This window comes from Bos mutus, chromosome 12 (genome assembly GCF_027580195.1).
Source record: "Bos mutus isolate GX-2022 chromosome 12, NWIPB_WYAK_1.1, whole genome shotgun sequence".
Classification (NCBI taxonomy): Eukaryota; Metazoa; Chordata; class Mammalia; order Artiodactyla; family Bovidae; genus Bos; species Bos mutus.
The window spans coordinates 12,261,417-12,289,200 of NC_091628.1; the positions used below are offsets into that span (position 1 = coordinate 12,261,417).

General features: G+C 38.4%; 1 protein-coding gene across 1 annotated transcript in view; it reads left to right on the forward strand.

Annotated features, from left to right (window-relative positions):
• The window catches only part of DGKH (diacylglycerol kinase eta), a 220,788-nt gene that overhangs the window by 143,838 nt on the left and 49,166 nt on the right, over window positions 1-27,784 (forward strand). The window contains 8 exon segments of the mRNA XM_070380246.1: window positions 1,536-1,644; window positions 1,780-1,919; window positions 7,387-7,471; window positions 9,417-9,502; window positions 15,199-15,298; window positions 17,596-17,866; window positions 18,786-18,908; window positions 26,354-26,479. Coding sequence (XP_070236347.1) covers window positions 1,536-1,644; window positions 1,780-1,919; window positions 7,387-7,471; window positions 9,417-9,502; window positions 15,199-15,298; window positions 17,596-17,866; window positions 18,786-18,908; window positions 26,354-26,479 — 1,040 coding nt within the window.

The window sequence follows — 27,784 nt, forward strand, 5'->3', positions numbered from 1 at the left end:
TTTTCGAATATATCCTACATCAAACAATTCTGTTTGCTTAGCTCTATAGAAGTAGACCAACTTATGTAAATGGAGAAATACAAAAAAATAACTTCAGAAAATGATTTGCATTGGGAGGCTAGTATTGAACTGTATACAATACAAATAATCAGTTATTTAACTGAAACACAGATACTCTTGTGGATCTCAGAAACAAGTTGTCAAGGATTTAAGACTTGGTTCCCATAAATGACAGAAAGTACTTTTGTTAACTGTCCACTTCAAACTTTCTGGAATGTCATGTAACTTAAAATCTGGGGGAAAAAATTAATGTTTCAGTGTTGGAAAATATGCCTTGAGGCACTTTGAATACATTTTTAGTATATGTATATATATATATGATTTTCATTGAAGAGGTGATATTGAGTCGTCTGAACCAGGGGCATACACTCTCTTTCTGATTTGCTCACGCCAGCTTGGCTTTTCTCTTGAGTCCACTGTAACGCCGAAGTAGAAATGAAGACTTTAGATCCCAGTTCCTGAAAAGGCCTGTTGTGCTCCAGCACTCTCCTGTCTTCTCTGTTTCTCTTCTCAGTCTCTCTTTGTGCCCCTTTCACTTTTGTCCCTTCGGGGCCTTCCTTGTTCCCATTGCCTTTTTCTTGCTATCTCAGGCCCTTCTGGTTCCCTGGGTATCGCTCTTCATTTGAACCCGAGTCCTGCCTTATGTGCTGTACCTCCCTTCCTTCCCCCTGCATGGGTCCTGGCACTTCCCCATCTAGCTTCTCTCATCACCTCTGTCTCTCCCATTGCTGATTAGCTTTGTCTCCCCTTCTAGCATATCTGTTTTATAACCCTTCATGGCTCCAATATCTTATTTTTTCTACTCATCCTCTAAAATTCCAAGGAACTCCCTTTGTGAAACTTCTTGAGATTGTCTCCATATTTTTTCAATTTTCCACAATACTTGAGGTATACAAAGGTACATTCAGAGGGTGAGATGTGTCAAAATTTGAGATGAAGGAAGGCAGAAGTAGAAAGATTGACCTGAGAAAAGGAAAAGAGGAAGTTAAAAAACTGCTGGCAGTGTGGTGGGGGTACATTAGTGATGTTTGGTGGATCTCTTTAGGAATCGCCTCCATGGCACTCAAGAGCATCAGTGCCCTGGATTCTCCACCCTGGTCTTAATATGCTACTCATGGAAATAATATATCCTTGTGATAGAAAGAAAAAAAATCACTATTTTTACCATCGCCTATCACTTAACCTTCAATAATCTTTCCTGGGTTCTGCTTCTTTTTTGTTTTTGCATTTCTCACTCCCCTTTCTTCCTAATTTTGTCTCCATTTCTGCATATAATCCTCTTTCCTCTTTATGATTAAGACATTTTTGTGAGTTCCACATTGCACTCAAATTAATTTTTATAGTATGATTCACCTGTAAGAGTTCTTATATTTAATCTGAACATGAGTACCAATATGTAACAATAGAATGACAAAAGAATTGGGGAGAGTGATTTTTATTCACTTATCCTAAAATCAAATACTTCTTACTTTCAGTTTAAGATTATTCCAGAAGTTTGACAATTTCCGGATTCTTGTTTGTGGAGGAGATGGAAGTGTAGGTTGGGTTTTGTCAGAAATTGATAAGCTCAACTTGAACAAACAGGCAAGTGGTCATCATTCTTTTCGTTGCTAGTTAACATGAATGTATCCTAACCTGCTGACCAGTGAAGTGCAGAAGTGTCAGAGTCCCCCTCTCTCGACTTGTCTGAGGTCTCCGGTGGGGCTGTTTTTTTTTCAGTGTCAGCTGGGAGTACTGCCTCTGGGGACAGGAAATGACCTTGCCCGGGTTCTCGGCTGGGGAGGCTCGTACGATGACGACACCCAACTTCCTCAGATACTTGAGAAGCTGGAACGAGCCAGTACCAAAATGTTGGACAGGTAATAACAAATTCTCTTCTAAAACTAGATTGAAAGCAGCATACTGATATCCTCTTTTTGATCATTAGGACTGTACTGACAGTAAGCCCATGAAGAGGTTCCACCCTTGTGGTCTAGAACAGAGCCTGACACAGAACAGACACTCTGTAAATATGTTTTTTGAGTGAATGAATGAATTTTTTTAATGAGAAGACTAGTTTAATGAACCCATCATTTTAAAGATAGATGGCTACATTAATGCTTACTGCTGTTTAGTCGCTCAGTCACGTTACTGTTTGTGGCCCCATGGACTGTAGCCCACTAGTCTCCTCTGTCGGTGAGATTTTCCAGGGAAGAATAATGAAGTAGGTTTGCATTTCCTTCTCCAGGGGATCTTCCCAGCCCAGGGACTGAAACCACGTCTCCTGCCTTGGCAGGCAGATTCTTTACCACTGAACTATTTGGAAAGCTCATGTTGATACTAATTACTTTTAACTGCTGTTTGGGTCAGAAAGCTTAAATAGTTAATTTATGGGGGGTCTTTTGATGAATATACAAGGTATGGCCCTTTCCTCTTCTGGTTTCATGAAAACCAAAGAAAACATACAAACTGTAGATAGTATATCTTCTTGATTATACATGTTAATAAGAAATCGAGCCAACAAAATACTAAAAAATATAATCCTTTCCCAGGGACAGGAAAATGCTAGGAAAACAGCTTCACATGGAGGAGCCATCACTGTTTTTATGGTATTCTGGATTGCATCTCTTAACTGCTCTCTCTCTAAATACCTCACATGTAAAAAGAAAAAAAAAAAAAACAGTCTGTGTGACCTGAGTATTATGGAGGAGGTGTTTAGAATTGACATATAGGGAGCAACCAGGCTTCCCTAGTGGCTCAGTGATAAAGAATCCATCTGCCAGTGTAGGAGATGTGGGTTTGATTACTCCATCAAGAAGCTCCCCTGGAGAAGGAAATGGCTACCAACTCCAGTATTCTTGCCTACAGAATGCCATGGACAGAGGAGCCTGGTAGGCTAGTCTATGGGGTTGCAATGAGTCAGACACGACTGCGCGCAGGCACATAAGGAGCAACCAGGACTCAGTAAGCAGTAACCGCCATCATCACTGGAACACAAATGTCAAAATCTCATTATAAACTCTAGCTAGCATGAATCAAAACAACTCTGATAGGATTAGCCATCTGTGGAACTCTTCCCGAAAATAACAAAATCTCATCAGGGAGCCACCAATCCAAAATGTAATTACTCTAAAATAAGCTGTAATCTAATTAATGGTAACCTTGCCTGCCATAAGGTAATGTTGCAATGGCTGATTCTTCTGCAGATAGGATATTTAAAAAGAAAGCTAGGTTGGTGAGCATTTATCTGAGTTAATCCCAAACCAGTCATGAGGGGGATCCCCATGTAGTTTGGGAGCATAAAGTGGACTCAGTCTCCAGTCTTTAAAAGAGTCTGGAGGTGGTTTCCCAGAAGACTGCCCAATTTAGCACTTACCAAACCTCACAAGGTATTTTAAATGGCTTTTTCTTGTAAATTTAAATACCACTCTCCCCACAACCTAGGAAATACTGTGAGGCATTTCCTCTGCACTGGGTGTGTGCTTTTCCCTCGTATGTTATAAAAATTAATGTCTCCAGGTGGTTAGCAGAGAAACAACACCCTGTGGTAAAACTCCTTAATACAGACCTGCAAAAAAAAAAGTGAAAGTGAGTCACTCAGTCATGTCCGACTCTGCGACCCCATGGGCTATACAGTCCATGGAATTCCCCAGGCCAGAATACTGGAGTGAAGCCTTCCCCTTCTCCAGGGGATCTTCCCACAGGGATCGAACCCAGGTCTCCCTCATTGCAGGTGGATTCTTTACCAGCTGAGCCACAAGGGAAGCCCCCAAAGCCACTCCACCCCCCCCAAAAAATAAAGGGGATTTAAAAAGCTAGGACTATTGTTAGAAACATAAGAAAATTTTGTTCTTGTGCTTTCTTTACTAATTTAAGAATTGTTATTGTTGTTCAGTCACTAAGTCATGTCCAACCCCATGGACTGCAGCACGCCAGGCTTCCTCTCCTTCACTATCTCCTAGAGTTTGCTCAAACTCATGTTCATTGAGCTGGTGATACCATCCAACCATCCCATCCTCTGTCACCCATTTCAGTCAGTCAGAAGGCCACAGGATAACAGGATATCTTTAGCTGATTGTTGTCATTCAGTTGTTAAGTTGTGTCCAATTCTTTGCCACCCATGGACTATAGCAGGCCAAGGCTTCCCTTTCCTTCACCGTCTCTCAGAAGTTTGCTCAAAGTCATGTCTATCGAGTTAATGATGCCATCCATCTATCTCATCCTTTGTCACCCCTTTCTCCTCCTGCCTTCAATCTGTCTCAGCATCAGGGTCTTTTCCAGTGAGTCGGCTCTTTGAATCAGGTGGCCAGAGTATTAGAGCTTCAGCTTCAGCATCAGTCCCTCCAATGAATATTCAGGGGTGATTTCCTTTAGGGTTGACTGGTTTGATCTTGCAGTTCAAGGGACTCCTCAAGAGTCTTTTCCAGCACCATAGTTTGAAAGCATCAATTCTTTAGCACTCAGCCTTCTTTATGGTTCAACTCTCACATCCGTACATGACTACTGGAAAAACCATAGCTTTGACTATGGACGTTTGTCAGTACAAGTGGAAAATTGATGTTTAAAAATATTCCACATTATATATGCTTTTTCATATATATTAACTTATATGGGCTTCCCTCAGACGGCAAAGCGTCTGTCTACAATGCAGGAGACCTGGGTTCGATCCCTGGGTCAGGAAGATCCCCTGGAGAAGGAAATGGCACCCCACTCCAGTACTATTGCCTGGAAAATCCCATAGACAGAGGAGCCTGGTAGGCTACAGTTCATGGGGTCGCAGAGTCGGACACGACTGAGTGACTTCACTTTAACTTATTTAGTCCTCAAAACAGCACTGGCTAAGAAAAGCATTATTATGACTATTTCACAAAGATGAATGTTGAGTTTTCTAGAGACAGTGGGAGTAAGAATGATTAATATTTTTGGCTGCCTGCCACATCTAGTTGCTTTTCTTAATAGAATATCATCTCATTTAATCCTCACTATACATTTAGAGATGGTTAATACTATTCTATCTTACAGGGTAAAATGCTCAGGAGATTTCTTTTGTTTTCAAGGTCAAATTGCTAATAAGCGGTTGAACCGATTGTCTACACCAAAATACAGACTGTTTCCAAGGGCCTTTGTTCAACACTGCACTCACTCTTAATGCACATGCGTGCATGCTAAGTCGCTTTAGTCGTGTCCGACTCTTTGCGACCCCATGGACTGCAGCCCACCAGGCTCCTATGTCCATGGGATTCTCCAGGCAAGAATACTGGAGTGGGTTGCCATGCCCTCCTCCAGGGGATCTTCCCAACCCAAGGATTGAACTTTGGGAAGCCCTTAATGCACATAATCACCACCAAACTGGTTCCCTACTTCCTGCCTCCAGCTCTACCTAGTCGGTACCAATGAGCATCCCTTCCTGGCTTGTGCTGAGACTTTCTCCTGTTTCTTCAGCTCCAGTCATTTGCCAATAAAGGGAAGAGGTATAGGTGGAAGGTCAAGGACACTTGGGTGGATTTCTTTCCCAATTCTGTAACCGTCCTTTGACCAGAGAAGTATTTCCAGGTATACAGAACTTGACTTCCTGGTTTTCAGTTGTGATTTTTCCCTTTATGAAGTTTTACAAAGTTTTATTATTTTATTCATTGCTTTTATTACATCTGTTTTCAGCACCAAAATATAAGCTTTATTAGAGAGGTCATATTCACTTTTCTATTACCAGACCCTTGAATACTGTCAGTGTGAGATGTTCAGTACATACCTGTTGCATAGATGCATGAAGGAAAGAATGACTTTTTATGCTCAAATATGTATATTTATAATGAGGGTTTCCATGCAGGCTCAGCAGTAAAGAATCTGCCTGCAATACAGGAGATGGCGGTTTGATTTCTGGGTCAAGAAGGAAATGGCAGCCCACTCCAGTATTCTTTCTGGGAAAATCCCATGGACAGAGGAGCCTGGCAGGCTGCAGTCCATGGGGTCTCAAACTTAGATACAACTTAGTGACTAAACCAGCAACAGGCATATATTTATAATATATTCATATCAAGAGTTGAATAGTAGTTATACACATTTATTTAGTTTACACACCCTAACAGATAACCTATGTCTTTCTGGGAATTCTCTCAGAATTTGAATTTTTATGCAGACTTATTAGTCTGATTGATATACTAGGTTCTGTTTACATACTGGTGCTAATCTTGGGATTTCCCTCTACGTTCTGTCACTGTGATATGCTTTTCTTAAAGTTTCATAATTTGTAATACTGCTCTCATTATGCTTTGTGTCTTTTAAAAGTCTTTATTTCACATCTCGTTACTGACAATAATAATGTCTATACCCAATTGTTCTTCTCACGTATTGAAATTATTTTAGATAAATGACTGGATTTATCTGGAGTTGATTGCTTATGTCTAACACCAAATGATTCAGTGTTTGGTTTGAAATTAATGTTTACAGCTAATTGAAATGAATTTGCTTCAGTCAAGCATTATTTCTATTAATATTTTCCTCTCAATTCCACACTTATTTTCTTAATTTAAGAGGGACTATTTGGCTAATTTCCATTTCATATCTGTATAAGCTGACTTGGTAAGAGTGATTGTTACCTGCAGAATGATTTATTTTTCATAGGTGCATTTATTTAATCTTGAACATTATTTTAGAATTTGGGGTTGTGACCCATTAGTAACTTTTATAATCTAGTTAGAAATTGCAGTGAGCATTATTTAAAAAGTAAAACAGAAAAGAACAGAAAAGTCATAATGCTTTACACTTAGTAAAGAGGGGCGGTCTTGTTACATATGTACATTTCTTACTGTGGGCCATGGCCTTCAAATGTTTGAAAGTCTCCAATCAGAGATTTGGTAAGATAGGGAAATCATAAATTATGAATTCAGCATTTTATGAGATTATGATAAAGTCCCTCTCTTCCCATACTTGGTTATTTCAGATTTGGTAAGATAGGGAAATCATAAATTATGAATTCAGCGTTTTATGAGATTATGATAAGTCCGTCTCTTCCCATACTTGGTAAACATGTTCATGAATGTATGTGCATGTGTATGTGAGGGGCTTCCCTGGTGACTCAGATAGTAAAGAATCTACCTGCAATGCAGGAGACCCAGGTTCCATCCCTGGGTCAGGAAGATCCCCTGGAGGAGGAAATGGCAACCCATTCTAGTACTCTTGCCGGGAGAATCCCATGGACAGAGGAGCCTGTTGGGCTACAGTCCATGGAGTTGCAAAAGAGTCAGACATGACTGAAGTGACTTAGCACGAGCATGTGTGGGTGTGAGGTGAGAACAAAATCCATTAAATTTTAAAGCAATTTTAGACCAGATATTCTTCTCCCTTCAGGTGGAGTATTATGACCTATGAACTCAAATTGCCGCCAAAAGCTTCTCTACTTCCCGAACCTCCAGAGGCGTCTGAAGAATTTTATGTAAGACTAACTCTTTACCTGTTTATCATTTGAAAACAGAGTATCTTGAACAATAAAAAAAAAAAAAAAAACATGTATAAGATCTAGTAGCATCTTCACTTAATTGTAATTGTTCCCATTTGGGGTTTGGTCTCTGACTGCCTCTAGTCCTCCCCTCTGGAGGAAAGAATCCTTACCATCCCGGTTAGGGTCCTTCCCTGACATCCTCCTTGGCTGTGTGAATTCAGCCGCATCACTCGCCTTCGTGGGTCTCGTCTTCATGGATCTCATCTGTTGAGGAGGCGCCTTGTTGGGAGGATTGAAGGAAGTGATGAGGTGTGGAAAGCACCGCATATCCAGACCCCCTTAATCCCACCCCAAGAGAATTCTCCCTGAATAGTCTTCCTGCCCGTTTACTCTTTCCAGCAGGGCTCTAGGGAAGCCAGCTGATGCCAGGCTCCGGTCAGCTTTCACTTATCTCCTGCATCAGCCATGAGCACCTGTTTGATTCTTAGGTGTTCACCCAGCTCCCTTAAATAACCTCCAAGCACACCAATACTTGTTGCCAGAATATTGTAGAATTTCTCTCTTCCTGCTTTGCCCGCTGTGTTGAGGGCGTATCAGAATAACCTCCCTAGGTTAAGGTTCTCTAGATTAAGCCTGTTGATCAAGATAAAACAAAGGAAGACAGGGCCCTTCATTCCATCCCTGCTCCAGACCGTTAATAGCTGCAGTGTTTAGACGTTCTTAAAGACTCTACATTCTGATTAAACCTCAAAGCACTGGAGATTTTAAAAAGAACATAATTTTCAAAGGATTATTCTCTGACTTACTAAGACCGTTTGATCTATGACAGCTTATTTTTCCCTCTAGGAAAATTCATCTGTTTATTTTACAGTGGAAATCTTTGTTTTGTCATTAAGAAAATTATGATCTTGTCAAAACTAAGGAAGGGAATAATATCTAGAAACACGGGCTTTATTTCTTAAAGAAACTAATTGTATTTAATTTTTTTCCCTGATATAGAAATAGCAAAAACTGCTTCTAAAAAATTTGGAAAATACAAAAACATTTAACAAAGAAAAGAAAAATTTTATTTATAGTCCCGCCACCCAGAGGTGCATGTGTGCTGAATCACTTCAGTCACATCCGACTCCTTGTGACCCCATGGACTGTAGCCCGGTAGGCTCCTCCGTCCATGGGATTCTCCAGGCAAGAATACTGGAGTGGGTTGCCATGCCCTCCTCCAGGGGATCATCCCAACCCAGGGATCAAATCTGTGTCTCTTATGTCTCCTGCATTGGCAGGCAGGTTCTTTATCACTAGTTCCACCCGAGAAGCCCTAATTACTAATATTTAATAATTACTGTTAAAGATGAATATATTTTCTACTTTATTTCCAGCAGCATTTTTGTTTTTGTTTATAAGAATATTTTATCCAACTGTAAACATAAAGGTTTTATAGGAACCAATCTTTTTTCTTCATAGAATTTTTAATGTTATCAATTTTCTCTCCAAAGGGACAAAAGGAAGAGATTGTTTTGCTTTTCTTACTTCAGAGATGTCTATCTCCTAGCATATAAAATAAAGCTAGACAATTTACTTTTATCACATGTGTAGTCACTAAATATAAGGTACAACTGTAACTACATGGAAGAAGGCTATTTTTAGTGTGAAAGATTTTGAATGAAACTTCCTACAAAATTTTAAATGGATTTTCTGGGTTTCTCTGAGAATATGAATTAAGGAATCCAGAAACTAAAAACCTTTCAGAGAAAGGAAATACTTATCTGTTTTGTATAATGACTCTCATAGATGTATTTATTTCATTAAAGTCATTTATATTTCATTATAGCCATTGCCGTGTGTCACATGCGTCAAGATGATGCCATTTTTGAAGCTATAACAGAGTTGTATGAATGCCAGCAACAGTAATACAGGGTAGGTTTTTTTTTATTTTTTTCAGATGACAATTTATGAAGACTCAGTTGCAGCTCATCTTACAAAAATCCTCAATTCTGATGAACATGCAGTGGTCATATCTTCTACCAAGTGAGTTGTGGCGTTCAAGTCATGAAATAGTTATACAGCGAAAATGCGAGGAAAGCATTTTATCTTTCTTATTTAAACAAACATTTATGATTAATTATGATGTGGAAAACACAGTTTACTATAATTCATTATTTCCATAAACACTACTATTTAGGGATCGTTCACATCAGAAAAAGGAAAGGAAAATAACAAGGAGATTTTTCAAAATGGCATTTCTCAGCGTGGTTAAATTTTGTAATTATATTTGAATTCAAAGTGATCAGATTTTAATTGTTGGTTCCATACATGGACCCCCAAACTATTTTATTGTTCCAAATGTTGCCTGGGTAGAACTTAGGATTTTGGTTTGAAGCATCCTCTACTGCCATCATGAGAAATGGAAAAATCAGCTGGAGGAAGGGGTGAAACTCACTCAAATTTTCAACTAATAAGTGAAAGTAAAAACATGCTTTAGGAGTTTGGTTTAGCAAGGAAATATTACTGATGCACAGAAAGAAGTGAGAAAGAGGAAGTAAAGAAAGGGGACGGGAAAGTGGTGGAGGAAAAAAAGACATAAAATTTAGTATGTTATATACTTAATTAGCAAATAAATCAAGGAAAGACAAGATAAATCATTATAAATAAATTTGCTTGTGACAAAAGTACAAATGTAGTGACAGTCGCTTTTGATGCTACAACCCCCAGGAGGGGAGATATGACCGAGCAGTAGGAAAAGAGTTGAGCAGTGTAAGTCAAGGGAACACACTGGTTGTCCAGATTGGTGGGCTCCAGAGCTCTTTGATGGACAGTGCTGCTACTGGGTTTTTGGGTTTGATCCCTCGGTTGGGTGTTTTCTAATTAGTTGTATTGCTTTATGGTGAAATGTACAAATCTCAACTTTATCCCAGGCCTTAACACCTCCTATGGCCTTTTTCATCTTGGGCCAAATCCATAGACTGAAGTTACTTCCTTAGGTGTTTCTTAAGTTACTTCTACAAGGAAGCTATTTGCATTTGCACTCTGGCCCTACGAGTCAAATGCTTCTTTACAGGACATTTTAAAGGATATTGTTAGAAAACATGAAAAGTTGAAATGGGACCTTTTTAAAGGGATAAAAAGTTGCAGAATTATTCTTCAATATAGTTAAGTAAATATTATCTTTGGCCACCTCTCTTAGTTTGGATGTTAGCAGAGCTTTAATATTGAACTTTGTGTATTTGATGTGTTTGGTTACTGCCTCCTCTACATTTTTTATATTTTTTTATTTTATTTCTTTAAGAGTATATATCTTTAAGACTTATAACATTTTAAAAAACTTATAACAATTTAAAAAATATTTTATGCAGAATCTCAATATTTAAAAACTAAAATTCTATTTTGTTGACATTAATACGCTGGATAGGATTAAGTTTTTGGTTATTTATGAGAAAAAATAAGCAATAAGGTTACAGGTGACAGTTTTAGTTTATATTCAATGCAGTTTCCAGTTACCTGTATTTTATGTTGGTTATGTAATTGTAAGGATGCCATTTTTATTTATTAATTGAGGACAACTTCCTTACAATTACGTAACCAACATAAAATACAGAAATAGCTGGAAACTGCATTGAATATAGTCCAAGACTTGCCCAAAAAGTAGTGAATTCAAAATTAAAAGCTAACATAGTATTGTTCTCTTACATGCTTAATGATTTGAGCACATTTTAAAAATTATAGTCTATATTTCTAAATGAAATTTTAATCTAGCCTTGGTGGAATCCTTGAAATATTTCTGAAAAGTAGCTTGAAAACCACTGACGTAAGTCGCAGTGCTGCGCCGTGTCAGTCTGAGGTCCTACATGAGATTCAGCCATTTGCTGGCTTTGTGACCCATGTCTGTTTTATCAAGTGTAAGAATGGAAAGAATGCCTGTCCTTCCTCCCTCGTGGAACTGTTAGGGGAATTAACTTGAGGAACGAAATAAATATAGAACTTATGAAGTACAGAGTGCTGTATTAAACTATGGTGTCGTCACCTCATGTTTTACCCAACTGCATTTCACATTTTTTCTTTGACCTTGACCTGGCTCCTTGTCTAGCCTCTATTAGCTTAGCTTTGGATTTCTCTCTGACTGACTGGCTTGCCTTTAAGCAGACTCTGTTCCTGTCTTGGTCCCCTCTTTCTTGTTACTCGTCCAGGTGCCCAGACCTGCCCAGATGCCCAACCTTTGCAACTGCAGATTAAAATTCAAGGGGATTTGCCATAATGAGGTTCAAGAGAGAAAAGATGTGACTATATGCAATAACTTTGTACCAGTAATATAGTAATAGTACTAGTATAGTATGTTTTTACTATGCCAGTAATATAGTACCAATATAGTATATTTTTATACCAGTATAGTATATTTTTGAGTTTTTTTTTCCTTTTGGCCTCACCAAGTGGCATGCAGAATCTGAGTTCCCCAACCAGGGATCAGACCTGCGCCTGCTGCAATGGAAGTGCAGAGTCTTAGCTGCTGGACTGCCAGGGAAGGTCCCTACTTTGATTTTTGTTACAGACTTTTTACAGACATACAAAAAAATTGAGACATTAGTGTAATGATTTTCTACCATACCTGTCACTCAGCTTCAGTATTTTGTCAATATTTTGTTATCTACTCTCCACTTTCTCTTGCTGGTATATCTAAGCAAATACTGGAAATCATTTTATTCCACTTTCAGTTTGTATATCCAATAATTTTTTTAAAGTCTAATAAAATTAATAATAATTACTCAACTTATATTCCATTTCTTTAATTTTCTTGAAGTTCTTTTTTTTTTAAACAGTTGATTCATTCAAATCAAAATCCTAACAAGCTACATATTGCCTTTAGGTTTTATGTCTCTAAAACATGGAAAATCTATAATATTTCTCCCTGCTTTTAAAAAATTGTGTTATTGAGGCATGATACATACACAATAAAGTGCTCAAACCATAAAGGTACAACTCAGTGCTTAGAAAAAAATAACACACATTCACACTCACATTCTTCTGACTACCACCCAGATAAAATAAAGCATTTCCTTCCCTTGTTAATGCCATTTAATTATTGCATGATCCAATATTGAGGCAGAACATTTTTTAAATAAGCCTCCTGTTTTTTATGTTTATATTTGTTTCATAAGATAGTAATTCTCAGTAGCTTAAGCTATTTTTAACTATTTTTAAATGTTGAAAATGCTGATGAAAAAGCTGTATTTCATCAGCATAGCTAATAAGTAGGTTAACTAATGTAGTTCATCAACACAACATCAATATTTCTTTGACTTTGAAATTTTGTCAGTCCAGTAAGACAACATGAGTTATCTTCTGAGACTCAGACGCACTAATTAGTCATTATAGATGTCATTTATTAATAAAAATGAAAAGCAGGTTATTAAGTAAATGCAATTTGCTCTGTAGACAAAACTTCTCAGAAAACGGGATCACTAGCAGGAAACAAAACAATAAAATTGGAATCCTTGTCTTAGAACCATAGAATTTTAGATTTGGGGACTATTTTAGAGATAACTTAGGCAGCCTGCCTCACTGAACAGATGAGGGATGATACATAGTTGTTAGACTCTTCTTCAGAGCACATAGGTAGCTAGGGATTTTAATATATTATGCATTGATACTTGTAAATCACCTTTAATTTTTGATTGGAACTTCTTAATATCAGATTAAAAATGAAATTTTCGGGTTCTGATCGTATGATCCCTGCCTACCAACATGTGATCCTGTTTGGGCACCATTGCCATATTTTTCTTACTGTAAGATTTGCATGTTTTATTGTCATTTATCTTTCATAAAAAATCAGTGAAAACTGATAAATGACGGTACTGCTGCTGATAAGTATGGATCTCGTAATTGAGATGATGGTGGGAACCATCAGGCATGCTAACTGTGGGCTTTTGTTAGGTTCAACTGAATATTCAATGCACGTGTTTGTTCAGCTTGAAGAGAGAGGGCAAAACTAAAGAAATACAGTGCTGGAAATGCTTCATTAAAATAATAACTAACATTAATCAAATATGTAATTAGGAATTTAAAATATTTTTAGCTCCGTTTGAAGGTGCACGTGCCGCATTCATTCATTTGATTTTTGTGCGTGTTTTCTGGCAGTCTTTATGTATTAAGGGGGAAATTGTATCAGCTGGAGAATGTTTTTTGTGTTACTATGGTAAGTACATCTTAAACCTGTTTTTCCCCAATTTTGCAAGTTCCTGGTTGGTGTGACTTTGAAATCATACTGCTTTTAAGTATATATTTTATTTCTATTTAAAAACTCTACCCATTTAGGTGTAACAAGAAGTGAATTCATTCCTCTGGATTATAATAAATATCCTCTATCTTCTGGAATGTGGAACTTAATGAACCATGAGATTCCTCCAGCTAAGTGGCCAGTGTTCTAACACAGAATCCTAAAGTCCATAGAAGAAATCTCATAGTAGCCTGTCTTAATATTTCAAGAAATTCCATAGAAGTATTATACATAAAACAAAGAAGACCAAATGACATGAAACACATGAATGAATCTCTGATAAACTAGAGTCTCTGTAGAAATTTGAGTTTAAAAGGGTGATCAAAAAGGTGGAAGGTTAGGATATTACCTTTTGTCCAAGTGACACGTAGAAATTGTTGCCAAAGGACAAAACAAAAATTGTTTGGAGTAATTTATTTATTTCTTAGATGATAAATGTGAAGGTTTGGAGTATGTGTGTGTCCCCTGTATCTATTGAATGGCTTGATTTCATAGTTATTTAAGTATCTGAAAACTTTATGTTGCTCACATACCAGAGAAAATTGTCAATATAATAGAAAAAAATATCTGGTGGAATCTTCTTTTTCTTAAAATTCCTCAACTTCTATCAGTGTTAAAGAGAAATACTATTTTTTAAATAGTCTGATTTTGTTTTCAAAAATTACTTTATAAGCTCTTGCTTCAGAAAGCTGCTCATACCATTCTGTTGGTTGTAGTTTTTAATCCAACACCAGTTCTAGACTTTTGACAAATTTTGTTTTTATTTCAGATGATTTTTTTTTCTTTTTAGTCTATTTCATTGCAAAGAAACCAAATGTAATTAAAAGACACAAACAGATAAACCGTGTATTGCTGACACTAACAAGACCTAAATTCAATTAGTCTGCATGGTATTGCATTAGTTATCTTAAGGGAGGTGGGGAGGAGATTGGATTTACAGAGAATATAAGTCAGTTCAAGTGGCAGGTTGGTTTCCAGCATAACGTACAACCTCTTTTCTCTTCAGGAAAGATATACTTCCAAGTTACACATATAATGAATAGAAGAGCAACAGGGACATCATCAGTGACAAATTTTTTTGTTTGTTCAACACTGCAAATTCTATTATAAGAATATGTAAGACGCAGAAGATAATGATTTATATTTTAAATACGATCTAAAACTACTCTTCTCAAGAATTTAAAGCATTTAAATATTTCAGAAAAACTTGATATAACCTTAAAACGACTTATTTCAATTATGTAGAGCAAGGCTTATTCGTATATCCATTTATCACTTTGAATGTCCTGAACTAATCTAGAGCGCACCACACAACAGATACAAGTTTGGGTTTATAAAGCAATGTTCCTGATATTTTAACAGTTTACTCAATTGTGCTTATTTTTAAATATGTTTGTAAATCAAAGCAAAGCCGCTTTCTGAGTTTCCTGAATTGCACAATTTCTTTTGCTCAAAGGATACTCTGTGAGACTGTAAAGGACTTCGTTGCCAAAGTAGAAAAAGCACACGAGAAAACGCTGGAAAAAGCTGTTGCAGCCGATGCCGTGGCCAATAAAGTAAGCGGGACACGTTCAGGGCGGGAAGGTCTTTTACAATGTGAACATCAAACTGTTTTACAGCTAAATTGATGAAGTGGCTTTCCTGCCAAGGCATCTCAAGGCAAGAGAAAATTGCTTTTGTATCAGATATGAGGATTTAAAACATACGCTATTTTTTTCCTTTTTTTTTTGGGAGTATAATTGCTTTATAATGTTGTGTTAGTTTCTGCTTTACAATGAAGTGAACCAGTTAGAGGTTTACAAATATCCCTCTTGGACCTCCCTCCCATTGGTACCTACGACAACTGCATTGCTGAAGACCAACAATCCGAATTTGATAACTCGCCTCCTTTTCCCCACTGGTTGACATTCTGAAGGAGAAGTGCACAGTAGTTGGGTCATATGGGGGAAATTGCTAGGCAGCTGGTGCTTCAGTGGGGAGAGGAATGGTTTTCCATTTCCAGGCAAACCTTGACCACCCAAGTTCCCTGCCAGAATGGTTGTTCGAATTCCCCGGATGTTATGGTCCTTGGCATCTTTCAGGTTTCTGTCTCTTTCTTTGCCTTTTTTCTTGATAGGTACCTTTCTTCCCTTTGTGAGCTGTCTTAGGCTAAAATAGGAACAGTTTACTGAACCCTGAAAGCCACTGCCTTTGCTTTCATTTGCTAACAACAGGGCATCCTTACAGAAGGTTTGGCTCTCTGGGGCTTTGCAAAGGCATGATCTTCCCCAGCTGTGGATGGTGGTTGGATTGAGTGGAAGGGAAAGAAAATAGAAACAATACATCTGAAGTTTTCGGCCTCTTTTTCGTATTTTTCTACTCTGTGGAGAGCTTCAGAAAACAGAGACCCTGCGTCATTACACGCTTTTCCCCTGACTATTTCCACTGTGACTTTGTCTTGGCCTGTGATCAAAAAAAGGCAGAGAGGACTGGAAATTTGTGTGGAGATACCAGGTACATTAGGGAGCAGCATCAGTAGCTTTGGGCTTCCCAGGTGAAGCTAGTGGTAAAGAACTTGCCTGCCAGTAGGAGACATAAGAGACATGGGTTCAATCCCGGAGTCGGGAAGATCCCTGGAGAAGGAAATGGCACGCCACTCCTGTATTTTTGCCTGGAGAATGCCATGGACAGAGGAGCCTGGCGGGCTGTTGGTCTTTAGGTTCTCACAGAGTCAGGCACGACTGAAGCAACTAAGCAGCGTGAGCCACACCTTCAGTCCTAAGTCTTTCTTTACCCTGAGGAATTCAAGGAAAGCAGAAGGAAACAAGGGCCCTGCACTTGTTTTCCTTTCTGCATCGTGATTTCCTATCCTGGGCACATTCTTTTTCTTTCTTTGAGCCAATAATCCCTTAAGTACTCACACTCCTTTGCAAAACCACAGCTTTGAAGGCGTGTTTGCAAGACTCAGCCAGACTTGGCAATTTGTGATGCTCCAAACAGTGCCATAAGTTGATCACTTAAAAAATGTTTATTCAGTGTTTTGCCGTGAATGCGTGTGTGCCAAGCCTCTTCATTCGTGTCCAACCCTTTGTGACCCCATGGCCTGCAGTCTGCCAGGCTCCCCTGTCCATGGGATTCTCCAGGTAAGAATACTGGGGTGGGTTCTATGCCCTCCTCCAGGGGATCTTCCCAACCCAGGGGCTGAACCCTTATGTCTCCTGCATTGGCAAGCAGGTATTTTTTTTTTTTTTACTATTCACACCACCTGGGAAGTCCATGTTTTGTTTAATGTACAGCAAATTTTGTATAATGTGTAAATTGTTTATGTAATGTGTCACTTTATCATGAAACATTCTTTGTTTTCTTTTACGGAAAAATAACTTTAGGAGGAATGTAAAGATTTTTCACTCATGCAATGGAGTTTAAATAGTTCTGGAAGTATAAATCAGTAAATTTACAAAATAATTGTGCAGTTTTTAAAAAAATTTATTTAGTCCATAGTTATCTAAAGTATAATTTATAATAGATAGCCAATTAATGATAACGGCTTCCCAGGTGGCTCAGTGATAAAGAATCCACCTGCCAGTGAAGGAGACTCAGGTTCAATCCCTGGATCAGGAAAATCTCCTGGAGAAGGAAATGGCAACCCACTCCAGTATTCTTGCCTGGGAAATCCCATGGACAGAGGACCTGGTGGGCTACAGTCCATGGGGTCACAAAGAGTCGGACATGGCTTAGGGACTAAACAGCAACAATATTAATGAAAAACATCAATGTAGGCATCTTTCCTCTAAAAAATTGAAAACCATCATTTAAACTGTCACTTTCCATCTCCACTCAATGAAGACTCATCACTATGTTTTTGTTTTCTTAGTGTTCCATCCTAAATGAGAAGCTTGAACAACTGCTCCAGGCTTTGCACATAGAGTCCCAGGCAGGTCCAGTTCTCCCAGGCGTCAGCCCTCTCGTGGTAGAAGATGCTGTGGAATCTTCCAGCGAAGAATCCTTGTGTGAGAGCAAGGAACATCTCTTGGATGACACTACGAAACCCTCTTCCCAGAAAGCTGTCAAACCAAGGGAAATAATGCTGCGGGCAAACAGTTTAAAGAAAGCAGTGAGGCAAGTCATTGAGGAGGCCAGAAAAGGTACACGTTAACAGAAGCAGCTTCTGGAGTTGGCAACATTCTTATTGCAAGCACAAGAGAATTTTCCTACTGGTCAGACTGTGCGTGCTCAGTCATGTCTGACTCTTTACAGCCCCATGGGCTATAGCCCACCAGGCTTCTCTGCCCATGGACTTTTCCAGGCAAGAATATTGGAGTGGGGTGCCATTTCCTACTCCACGGGATCTTGCCCCCCACCCTCTGCCAGGGATTGAACCCACAACTCTTGAGTCTCCTGCATTGGCAGGCGGATTCTTTACCACTAGCTCCAACTGGGAAGCCCGTTGGTCAGACTAGACACATGTTAAAAGAATTTCAGAGATAAAGTACACTGAAAATGTTAAAATAAAATTACAAATTACTTTTAAATCATATTTCTGAAATTAAATTTTTTAACTGGAATCTGTTAAATTCTTAAAAGAAAATCAAGCCTATAAGCTACTTTGAAAATATTTTCTTAACATTTATCTCTTAAATGTTTATGTTGTTTTTTTTAAGGGTTTTTATAAAAGTTCCACCTCTATTTTAGTTTTTCTGTATTCCTGTAATATGTGTACTTAGAATTTGAGGTAGTCGACTAAAACTTAACTTTGAATAATATTCAGAAACCTTTATGAATTGTAACTTGTGGTTGGACTTGTCTTTCATCCTCGAAGTTCTTAGATTAAATTTTTCTCTTCTGCTAAAAATATAGTTTTGAGATTTTAAAATATTTCCTTTTATAGTCTCTAGTATTAATACTTAACAGATATCACATGACCCCAGAGTTCACTGCCAATCAGTGCTTATTGGTGAATGGGAAATTTCTTTGAGTTTATATTTCAATTTTCCAAGAATACGTTAATATTTATGGATCTTATTTTTGCTCATTCAAACATATTTCTCCTCTTGCTACTTAAAGTGATGGATGACCAGCCAGTTCACTCCTCTGAACCAGTTAATCAGTCATTCGATTATGATAGCACAGAAACAGATGATTCCAAAGATGAGTTAAAAGAAGATGATGCGAAAGAGTCATTAACTGGTAAGAAAACTGTGATAAGATTATTTTGGGATTAGATAAAATATAACTCTGCTTTCTGTTTTCGAACGGCTTATTAGTATGAAATAAACTATTTGCATTTTTATTTTTTAACAAGGTTTTTCAGAAATTAAAGCTTAGGTATTCATGAATGCTGAAGTAATGAAGGTAACATTGTTTAGACTATTGGCAAGTACTCTCACATCCCTTTTTATCATTTAATCTGAAAATCATCATCATAAACTAAGAATTTGGGGACCAAACATGGCTAAATATCTTAATTTTCCTCTAGGAAGAGTAACTACAAAAACTGAAGATTTTAACTTGTTTTAGCTTTCAGATTTCTTTGAGAATAATATGGAAGCTGCAGGCCTCACAAACATAAAACGTTGCATTTAAATAACTCATTGGTCCCTTGAGTTCTATTGATCAGCCTAGATGGTTGATAATCCTTATTGTTAAATTAAGTTTTTAAATCATAGGACATCTAGTTACAACCCTATCTCTACTGAAATTATTATTATTTTTTTTCTACTGAAATTATTTTTGCCAGGGAATTAATATGTAGTTGCTTGAAGAGTATTAACTATTTCTCTACTTTTCCAGCTTTAACTGAAGGTGAATTTATACTTTTAATTTTTCATGTTGAATAAGGGAAAAGGTATTAATTTACTAGGATATAAAACAAGCCGAATTATTAATGAAGGCGAGAAGATAATACGAAAATAATTAACATAGTACAAATGAAAATCAATACTATTCTATCACAACTGTTCGCAATCATTACATTTTTGCTTTTACTTTCATTACATGTAAACTTGGGTAGATTACTTAAGTTCTCTGCGGTGTCCTCATTTGTAAAATGGGGGTAATAACGTACCTACTTTTTTGTGGTGTTTAAATAAGTTAACACCCATTAAGTGCTTAGAATAGCTCTGGATACATTGTGCTGAAAAGGAATGTTTGCGGTCAGTGTCACGATTATGATTATTGCTACTGCTTCTGCTGTTGTTGCTACTAACTACACTAACTTTGAAAGACTAGTTCTTAATTGTATTTAAAACTCCTAGAAACTTTGAAACTGGACCATATTATAGACCTCATGTGTCTGACCTATAACCAGTTCTTTCATATTTTACAGCGTCTTTTTGGACCTTATTTTAGACCTGTTTAGACCTTTTCCTGGAGAAGGAAATGGCAACCCACTCCAGTGTTCTTGCCTGGAGAATCCCAGGGACGGCGGAGCCTGGTGGGCACATCTGCACAGAGTTGGACACGACTGAAGTGACTTAGCAGACCTTTTCCAGCACATAACCCAGTTATATTAATTTAACCTTTGACCTTTTTGACCTTAAATGGCCCCATTGCAGAATATAATCCAGTGTAGGCATATTTTACACCCTTGACCAATGGTCATGAGCCTTGTATTACTCACTGTCGCTACAACCCATGCTCATTGTTGTTGTTCAGTCTCTAAGTCGTGCCTGACTCTTTGCAACCCCATAAACTGCAGCATACCATGCTTCCCTGTCCTTCACTTTCTCCCAGAGTTTGCTCAAACTCACATCCATTGATTCAGTGATGGCTTCCAACCAGCTCATCTTCTATTGTCCCTTCTCCTGCCTTCATTCTTTCCCAGCATTAGGGTCTTTTCCAGTAAGTCAACTCTTCGCATCACGTGGCCAAAGTATTAGAGCTTCAGCTTAAGCATCAGTCCTTCCAATGAATATTTAGGGGTGATTTCCTCTAGGATGGACTGGTTTGATCTCCTTGCTGTCCAAGGGACTCTCAAGAGTCTTCTCCAGCACCACAATTTAAAAACATCAGTTCTTTGGCAGTCAGCCTTCTTTATAGTCCAACTCTCACATTCGTACATGACTACTGGAAAAACCATAGCTTTGACCATACAGTCCTTTGTTGGCAAAGTGATGTCTTGACTTTTCAATACACTGTCTAGGTTTGTCATAGCTTTTCTTCCAAGGAGCAAGCATCTTTTAATTTCATGGCTGCATTGACCATCTGCAGTGATTTTGGAGCCTGCTCTCATGATCAGCTCTAATTGTTAGAAAGTTTTTCTTCTGTCAATGTATTGAGCTCTATATTTTCTTCCTTAAATTTCTACCCGTGGTTACATTATTATTAAAAAACATTTTGTAAGATCATGTTAAGAGAAACAACTACTGACATCTGCTTCATGGTTCAGTTTTACACGCATCATTTCATGATATTGCAGATTGCTCTTCCAGGGGACAGCCCTTACTGAAAACAGCTTTCAGGGCATCATATCCTCTTTCCACACATTGCATATTCTTTTTCCAGGTTCTGTCTAGTAAATTATTTTACCAATCTAACGTGATCATTTTAAACCTTTTGTTTTTCTCATTAATGGTCAATATGATGCCCCATTAAAATGTGATGCCCCATTTTGAACAGCATCTTCCAGGTATTTCTGTAATGTAATAGCACATCAATACTCATACACTCCTCCTTCTGGACACAGTGAATGGCTCTTTGGAGGATTGGATTTTCAGCGCTCATTGGTTTTGGTTTTCCAACCACCTCCCATCCCATCTTACTATACTGTCATGAATTTGATGCTTCTGTTGTAGTCTGCAAAGAAAACCAAAAAGTAGAGATAGAATGACATAGATGTTGTTATTGAAATAAGCATAGATTATGCAAGTCTTTATGGTACAGCATTTGTTCTTAATTTTTGCCTAGTATTCCAGTTTATTGGGCATCAGTATCTGGAGGAGTGTTTTCTAAGTTAAATCATTAACTTTCTGAAGCACATTCATTATATTATCATTGAATAACTTGATTATTTGTATGTCTTAGATGTGCAAAATACACATTAATATGATCAATGATATGTTTAAGAAGAGCCATGAAACATTAATTTAGTTACCTGTAGTGAAACATCAATCTTGGTCACCAGAATACTCTCTGGTTTTTTTTTATCAGAGATGAATATCAAAAGGTTATTTTTATAAGAAATTAGTTTCAGGGCTCCCATCTGTCTAAAAAAAAAAGAGCTCTGTTCTGTTCCTTTTCCTTAGTGCGACTGGACAGTTTTTGAATGAGAGATGAGAGTGTAAGATTAATATAGTTAGTTTGTAATTAGTCTTAGGCAAAGTAAAGATAATAAGGTTTTAGAGTATTTTTAAATTGAGTTTGAGGATTACTGTTTCTTTTAAACACCTGCCAACTGCTCCTAAATCAGTTAAAGATACTATTTGATCTCCATTAAATTGTGCCAGTTTAGGTAGAATTAAATCTCTTTTTCTTGTTTACTTTGAGAATAATTCTGTTTTGGAATAATTTTTTTAATGAGCTTTTATAAGAATATGGTAGAACTGTTTTCTTTGAGTAATGGTTAATTGAGACATAAAAGTATATTGATTTCATTTGAAAAAATAATATTTTTCCTCTGAGAATTACACTAATTACCTTTGATTATTTACTCAACATTTTTGAGAAAAGGATTACATTGGTAATATACACTACAATATATATGTTCCATTTTCAAAGATTGTAAGGTGTCAAAATTTCCTTTCTTTAAATATGGATTGCTCACTTTCAGATTAGGAATATCATTGACCTTTCAGTTCAATCAGTTCAATCAGTTCGCTCAGTCGTGTCCGACTGTTTGTGACCCCATGAATTGCAGCATGCCAGGCCTCCCTGTCCAGCACCAACTCCCAGAGTTCACTCAGACTCACGTCCATCAAGTCAGTGATGCCATCCAGCCATCTCATCCTCTGTCGTCCCCTTCTCCTCCTGCCCCCAGTGCCTCCCAGCATTAGAGTCTTTTCCAATGAGTCAACTCTTCGCATCAGGTGGCCAAAGTACTGGAGTTTCAGCTTTAGCATCATTCCTTCCAAAGAAATCCCAGGGCTGATCTCCTTCAGAATGGACTGGTTGGATCTCCTTGCAGTCCAAGGGACTCTCAAGAGTCTTCTCCAACACCACAGTTCAAAAGCATCAATTCTTCGGTGCTCAGCTTTCTTAACAGTCCAACTCTCACACTCATGCATGACCACAGGAAAAACCATAGCCTTGACTAGACCGACATTTGTTGGCAAAGTAATGTTTCTGCTTTTGAATATGCTATCTAGGTTGGTCATAACTTTCCTTCCAAGGAGTAAGCGTCTTTTAATTTCATGGCTGCAGTCACCATCTGCAGTGGTTTTGGAGCCCCAGAACATAAAGTCTGACACTGTTTCCACTGTTTCCCCATCTATTTCCCATGAAGTGATGGGACTGTATGCAATGATTTTCGTTTTCTGAATGTTGAGCTTTAAGCCAACTTTTTCACTCTCCTCTTTCACTTTCATCAAGAGACTTTTTAGTTCCTCTTCACTTTCTGCCATACGGGTGGTGTCATCTGCATATCTGAGGTTATTGATATTTCTCCCGGCAATCTTGATTGCAGCTTGTGCTTCTTCCAGTCCAGCGTTTCTCATGATGTACTCTGCATATAAGTTAAATAAGCAGGGTGACAATATACAGCCTTGACGTACTCCTTTCCCAATTTGGAACCAGTCTGTTGTTCCATGTCCAGTTCTAACTGTTGCTTCCTGACCTGCATACAGATTTCTCAAGAGGCAGGTCAGGTGGTCTGGTATTCCCATCTCTTGAAGAATTTTCCACAGTTTATTGTGATCCACACAGTCAAAGGCTTTAGCATAGTCAATAAAGCAGAAATAGATGTTTTTCTGGAACTCTCTTGCTTTTTCCATGATCCAGCGGATGTTGGCAATTTGATCTCTGGTTCCTCTGCCTTTTCTAAAACCAGCTTGAACATCAGGAAGTTCATGGTTCGCATATTGCTGAAGCCTTGCTTGGAGAATTTTGAGCATTACTTTACTAGCGTGTGAGATGAGTGCAATTGTGCGATAGTTTGAGCATTCTTTGGCATTGCCTTTCTTTGGGATTGGAATGAAAACTGACCTTTTCCAGTCCTGTGGCCACTGCTGAGGTTTCCAAATTTGCTGGCATATTGAGTGCAGCACTTTCACAGCATCATCTTTTAGGATCTGTAATAGCTCAAGTGGAATTCCATCACCTCCTCTACATTCCAGGATGTCTGGCTCTAGGTGAGTGATCATGCCATCATGATTATCTGGGTCATGAAGATCTTTTTTGTACAGTTCTTCTGTGTATTCTTGCCATCTCTTCTTAATATCTTCTGCTTCTGTTAGGTCCATACCATTTCTGTCCTTTATCGAGCCCATCTTTGCATGAAATGTTCCCTTGGTATCTCTGATTTTCTTGAAGAGATCTCTAGTCTTTCCCATTCTGTTGTTTTCCTCTATTTCTTTGCATTGATTGCTGAGGAAGGCTTTCTTATCTCTTCTTGCTATTCTTTGGAACTCTGCATTCAGATGCTTACATCTTTCCTTTTCTCCTTTGCTTTTCACTTCTCTTCTTTTCACAGCTATTTGTAAGGCCTCCCCAGACAGCCATTTTGCTCTTTTGCATTTCTTTTGCATGGGGATGGTCTTGATCCCTGTCTCCTGTACAATGTCACGAACCTCATTCCATAGTTCATCAGGCACTCTATCTATCAGATCTAGGCCCTTAAATCTATTTCTCACTTCCACTGTATAATCATAAGGGATTTGATTTAGGTCATACCTGAATGGTCTAGTGGTTTTCCCTACTGTCTTCAATTTAAGTCTGAATTTGGTAATAAGGAGTTCATGATCTGAGCTACAGTCAGCTCCTGGTCTTGTTTTTATTGACTGTATAGAGCTTCTCCATCTTTGGCTGCAAAGAACATAATCAATCTGAAATCGGTGTTGACCATCTGGTGACGTCCATGTGTAGAGTCTTCTCTTGTGTTGTTGGAAGAGGGTGTTTGCTATGACCAGTGCATTTTCTTGGCAAAACTCTGTTAGTCTTTGCCCTGCTTCATTCCATATTCCAAGGCCAAATTTGCTTGTTACTTCAGGTATTTCTTGACTTCCTACTTTTGCATTCCAGTCCCCTATAATGAAAAGGACATATTTTTTGAGTGTTAGTTCTAAAAGGTCTTGTAGGTCTTCATAGAACTGTTCAACTTCAGTTTCTTCAGCGTTACTGGTTGGGGCATAGACTTGGATTACTGGATATTGAATGGTTTGCCTTGGAAATGAACAGAGATCATTCTTTTGTTTTTGAGATTGCATCCAAGTACTGCATTTTGGACTCTTTTGTTGACCATGATGGCTACTTCATTTCTTCTGAGGGATTCCTGCCTGCAGTAGTAGATATAAAGGTCACCTGATTTAAATTCACCCATTCCAGTCCATTTTAGCTCACTGATTCCTAGAATGTCGACATTCACTCTTGCCATCTCTTGTTTGACCACTTCCAATTTGCCTTGATTCATAGACCTGACATTCCAGGTTCCTATGCAATATTGCTCTTTATAGCGTCGGACCTTGCTTCTATCACCAGTCACATCCACAGCTGGGTACTGTTTTTGCTTTGGTATTGTTTTTCCATCCCTTCATTCTTTCTGGAGTTATTTCTCCACTGATCTCCAGTAGCATATTGGGCACTTACTGACCTGGGGAGTTCCTCTTTCAGTATCTTATCATTTTGCCTTTTCATTCTGTTCATGGGGTTCTCAAGGCAAGAATACTGAAGTGGTTTGCCATTCCCTTCTGCGGTGGGCCACATTCTGTCAGATCTCTCCATCATGATCCCGCCTGTCTTGGGTTGCCCCTCGGGCATGGCTTAGTTTCATTGAGTTAGACAAGGCTGTGGTCCTAGTGTGATTAGACTGACTAATTTTCTGTGAGTATGGTTTCAGTGTGTCTGCCCTCTGATGCCCTCTTGCAACACCTACCGTCTTACTTGGGTTTCTCTTACCTTGGGCGTGGGGTATCTCTTCACGGCTGCTCCAGCAAAGCACAGCCGTTGCTCCTTACCTTGGACGAGGGGTATCTCCTCACCGCCGCCCTTCCTGACCTTCAATGTGGGATAGACCTTTAATTATGGTGAAAAGTAAAAATGTTAGTTGCCCAGTCGTGTCCGACTCTTTGTGACCCCCATGGATTCTAGTCCACCAGGCTCCTCTGTCCATGGGGATTCTCCAGGCAAGAGTACTGGAGTGAGTTGCCATGCCCTCCCCCAGGGAATCGTCCTGACCCAGGGATCAAGCCCTGGTCTCCTGCATTGTAGGCAGATAGTTTACCGTCTGATCCTATTGATCATCATCTATTTCAAATGAGAGATCAATACAGCTACCTGTGACACATTCCTTCCACATGGTAAATCCCAAGAAAATGAATAGAAAATGGTAAAAAAAAAAAAAAAGTAAACACAAGGTAATATTTTCAGTTCGACTGATTAAACATGTATGAAATTATTTTATGTCATCAAGTGTATAGAGACTTGCTTGTTTTTTAAAACAGCTTTATCAGCATCTCTTTTTAATCTGGACTTTTTGCCCACAGTTAAAGGTGCACCTCGGTCTCCGGATGGCCGGGCTGGTCGTTCCCAAACTGACTCTGGCCCTGGTGCCCCTGTGGCAGCCAGCAAGGAAAACCTCCCTGTGCTCAATACCAGAATAATTTGCCCAGGTAGTACTGACTCTGAAACATGGTGTATTTTTAAGTGTTTCTGTGAAAATGTATAAGTACTCATCTTCCTGAACTTTATAGAAATGTGCTCATAAATGTGTTCCTTTAAGAAAGTGTTCTTAGTACTTTCATTATTCAAAGTCTAGATCCTTAGACTGTGGTATGTTTAAGAATTGTCTGTAACTCTTAGAAAGCATATTCCTGGCCCCTGACCTGAGAAATTTTGATTGAGTAGCTCTAGAATGGAACCCAGGAATCTGAATTTAAGTCCTAAGGTAAATTTGATCTTGTATTTAACCAACTTTAAAGTATCCTTACAGCCTTCCTCTTAGTTTTAAGCACAAGTATCTACAGTTATTTTTAGACTGATAATACTGCATCGTTTTGGAATGTCCGAGGCATCTGTTTCAGCCCTGATAAGGGCTTGGGATTTAGGATAAGTGTCTCAGAGATCTCCTTAAGTACCATTTGTTTGCCTTAGTGAAAACTTTCCAAATTCATTCCAGAGTACTTTGGAACCTAGATTACACTCTAAAAATCAATCTCTTCTACAAATGATTTTTTAAAGGTGTATCACAATTCAAGAGTAATATTTGGAGACTTTATTATTGTTTGTAATAGTCATATATTGTTTATAATAGAGCTTCTTGTGGCTCAGAGGGTAAAGCGTCTGCCTGCAATGCAGGAGACCTGGGTTCGATCCCTGGGTCAGGAAGATCCCCTGGAGAAGGAAATGGCAACCCACTCTAGTACTCTTGCCTGGAAAATCCCATGGACAGAGAAGCCTGGTAGACTACAGTCCATGGGATCACAAAGTCGGACACGACTGAGCGACTTCACCGTACTATAATAGTCAAAAAGTGGAAACAACCCAATATTCATCAGTTGATGAGTGGAGAAACAAAATACGCTGTGACCATACAATGGAATATTAGTGATTAAAAATGATGAACCACTGATATATGCTATAACATAATTACCCTTGAAAACATTATGCCAAGCAAAAGAAGCTCAACACAGAAAGGCACATATTATATGATTCCATTTACATGACATCTCCAGAAGAGTCTAGTCTATAGAGAAAGAGAACTTTCGTGGCTTAGTGGTTTCCAGGATCTGAGACCTGGGGGCCCTGGAAGGAATGGAAAATAACTGCAAACCCATATGGGGTTTCTTTCAGTGGTAATAAAAAGTTCTGAATCAGGTAGTAATGATCATTGAACAACTTTGTGTATGTAAAACTTAGTTACATACTTTAAAGGGGTGAATTTTATGGTATGTGAATTATATCTTAGTGAAAATATT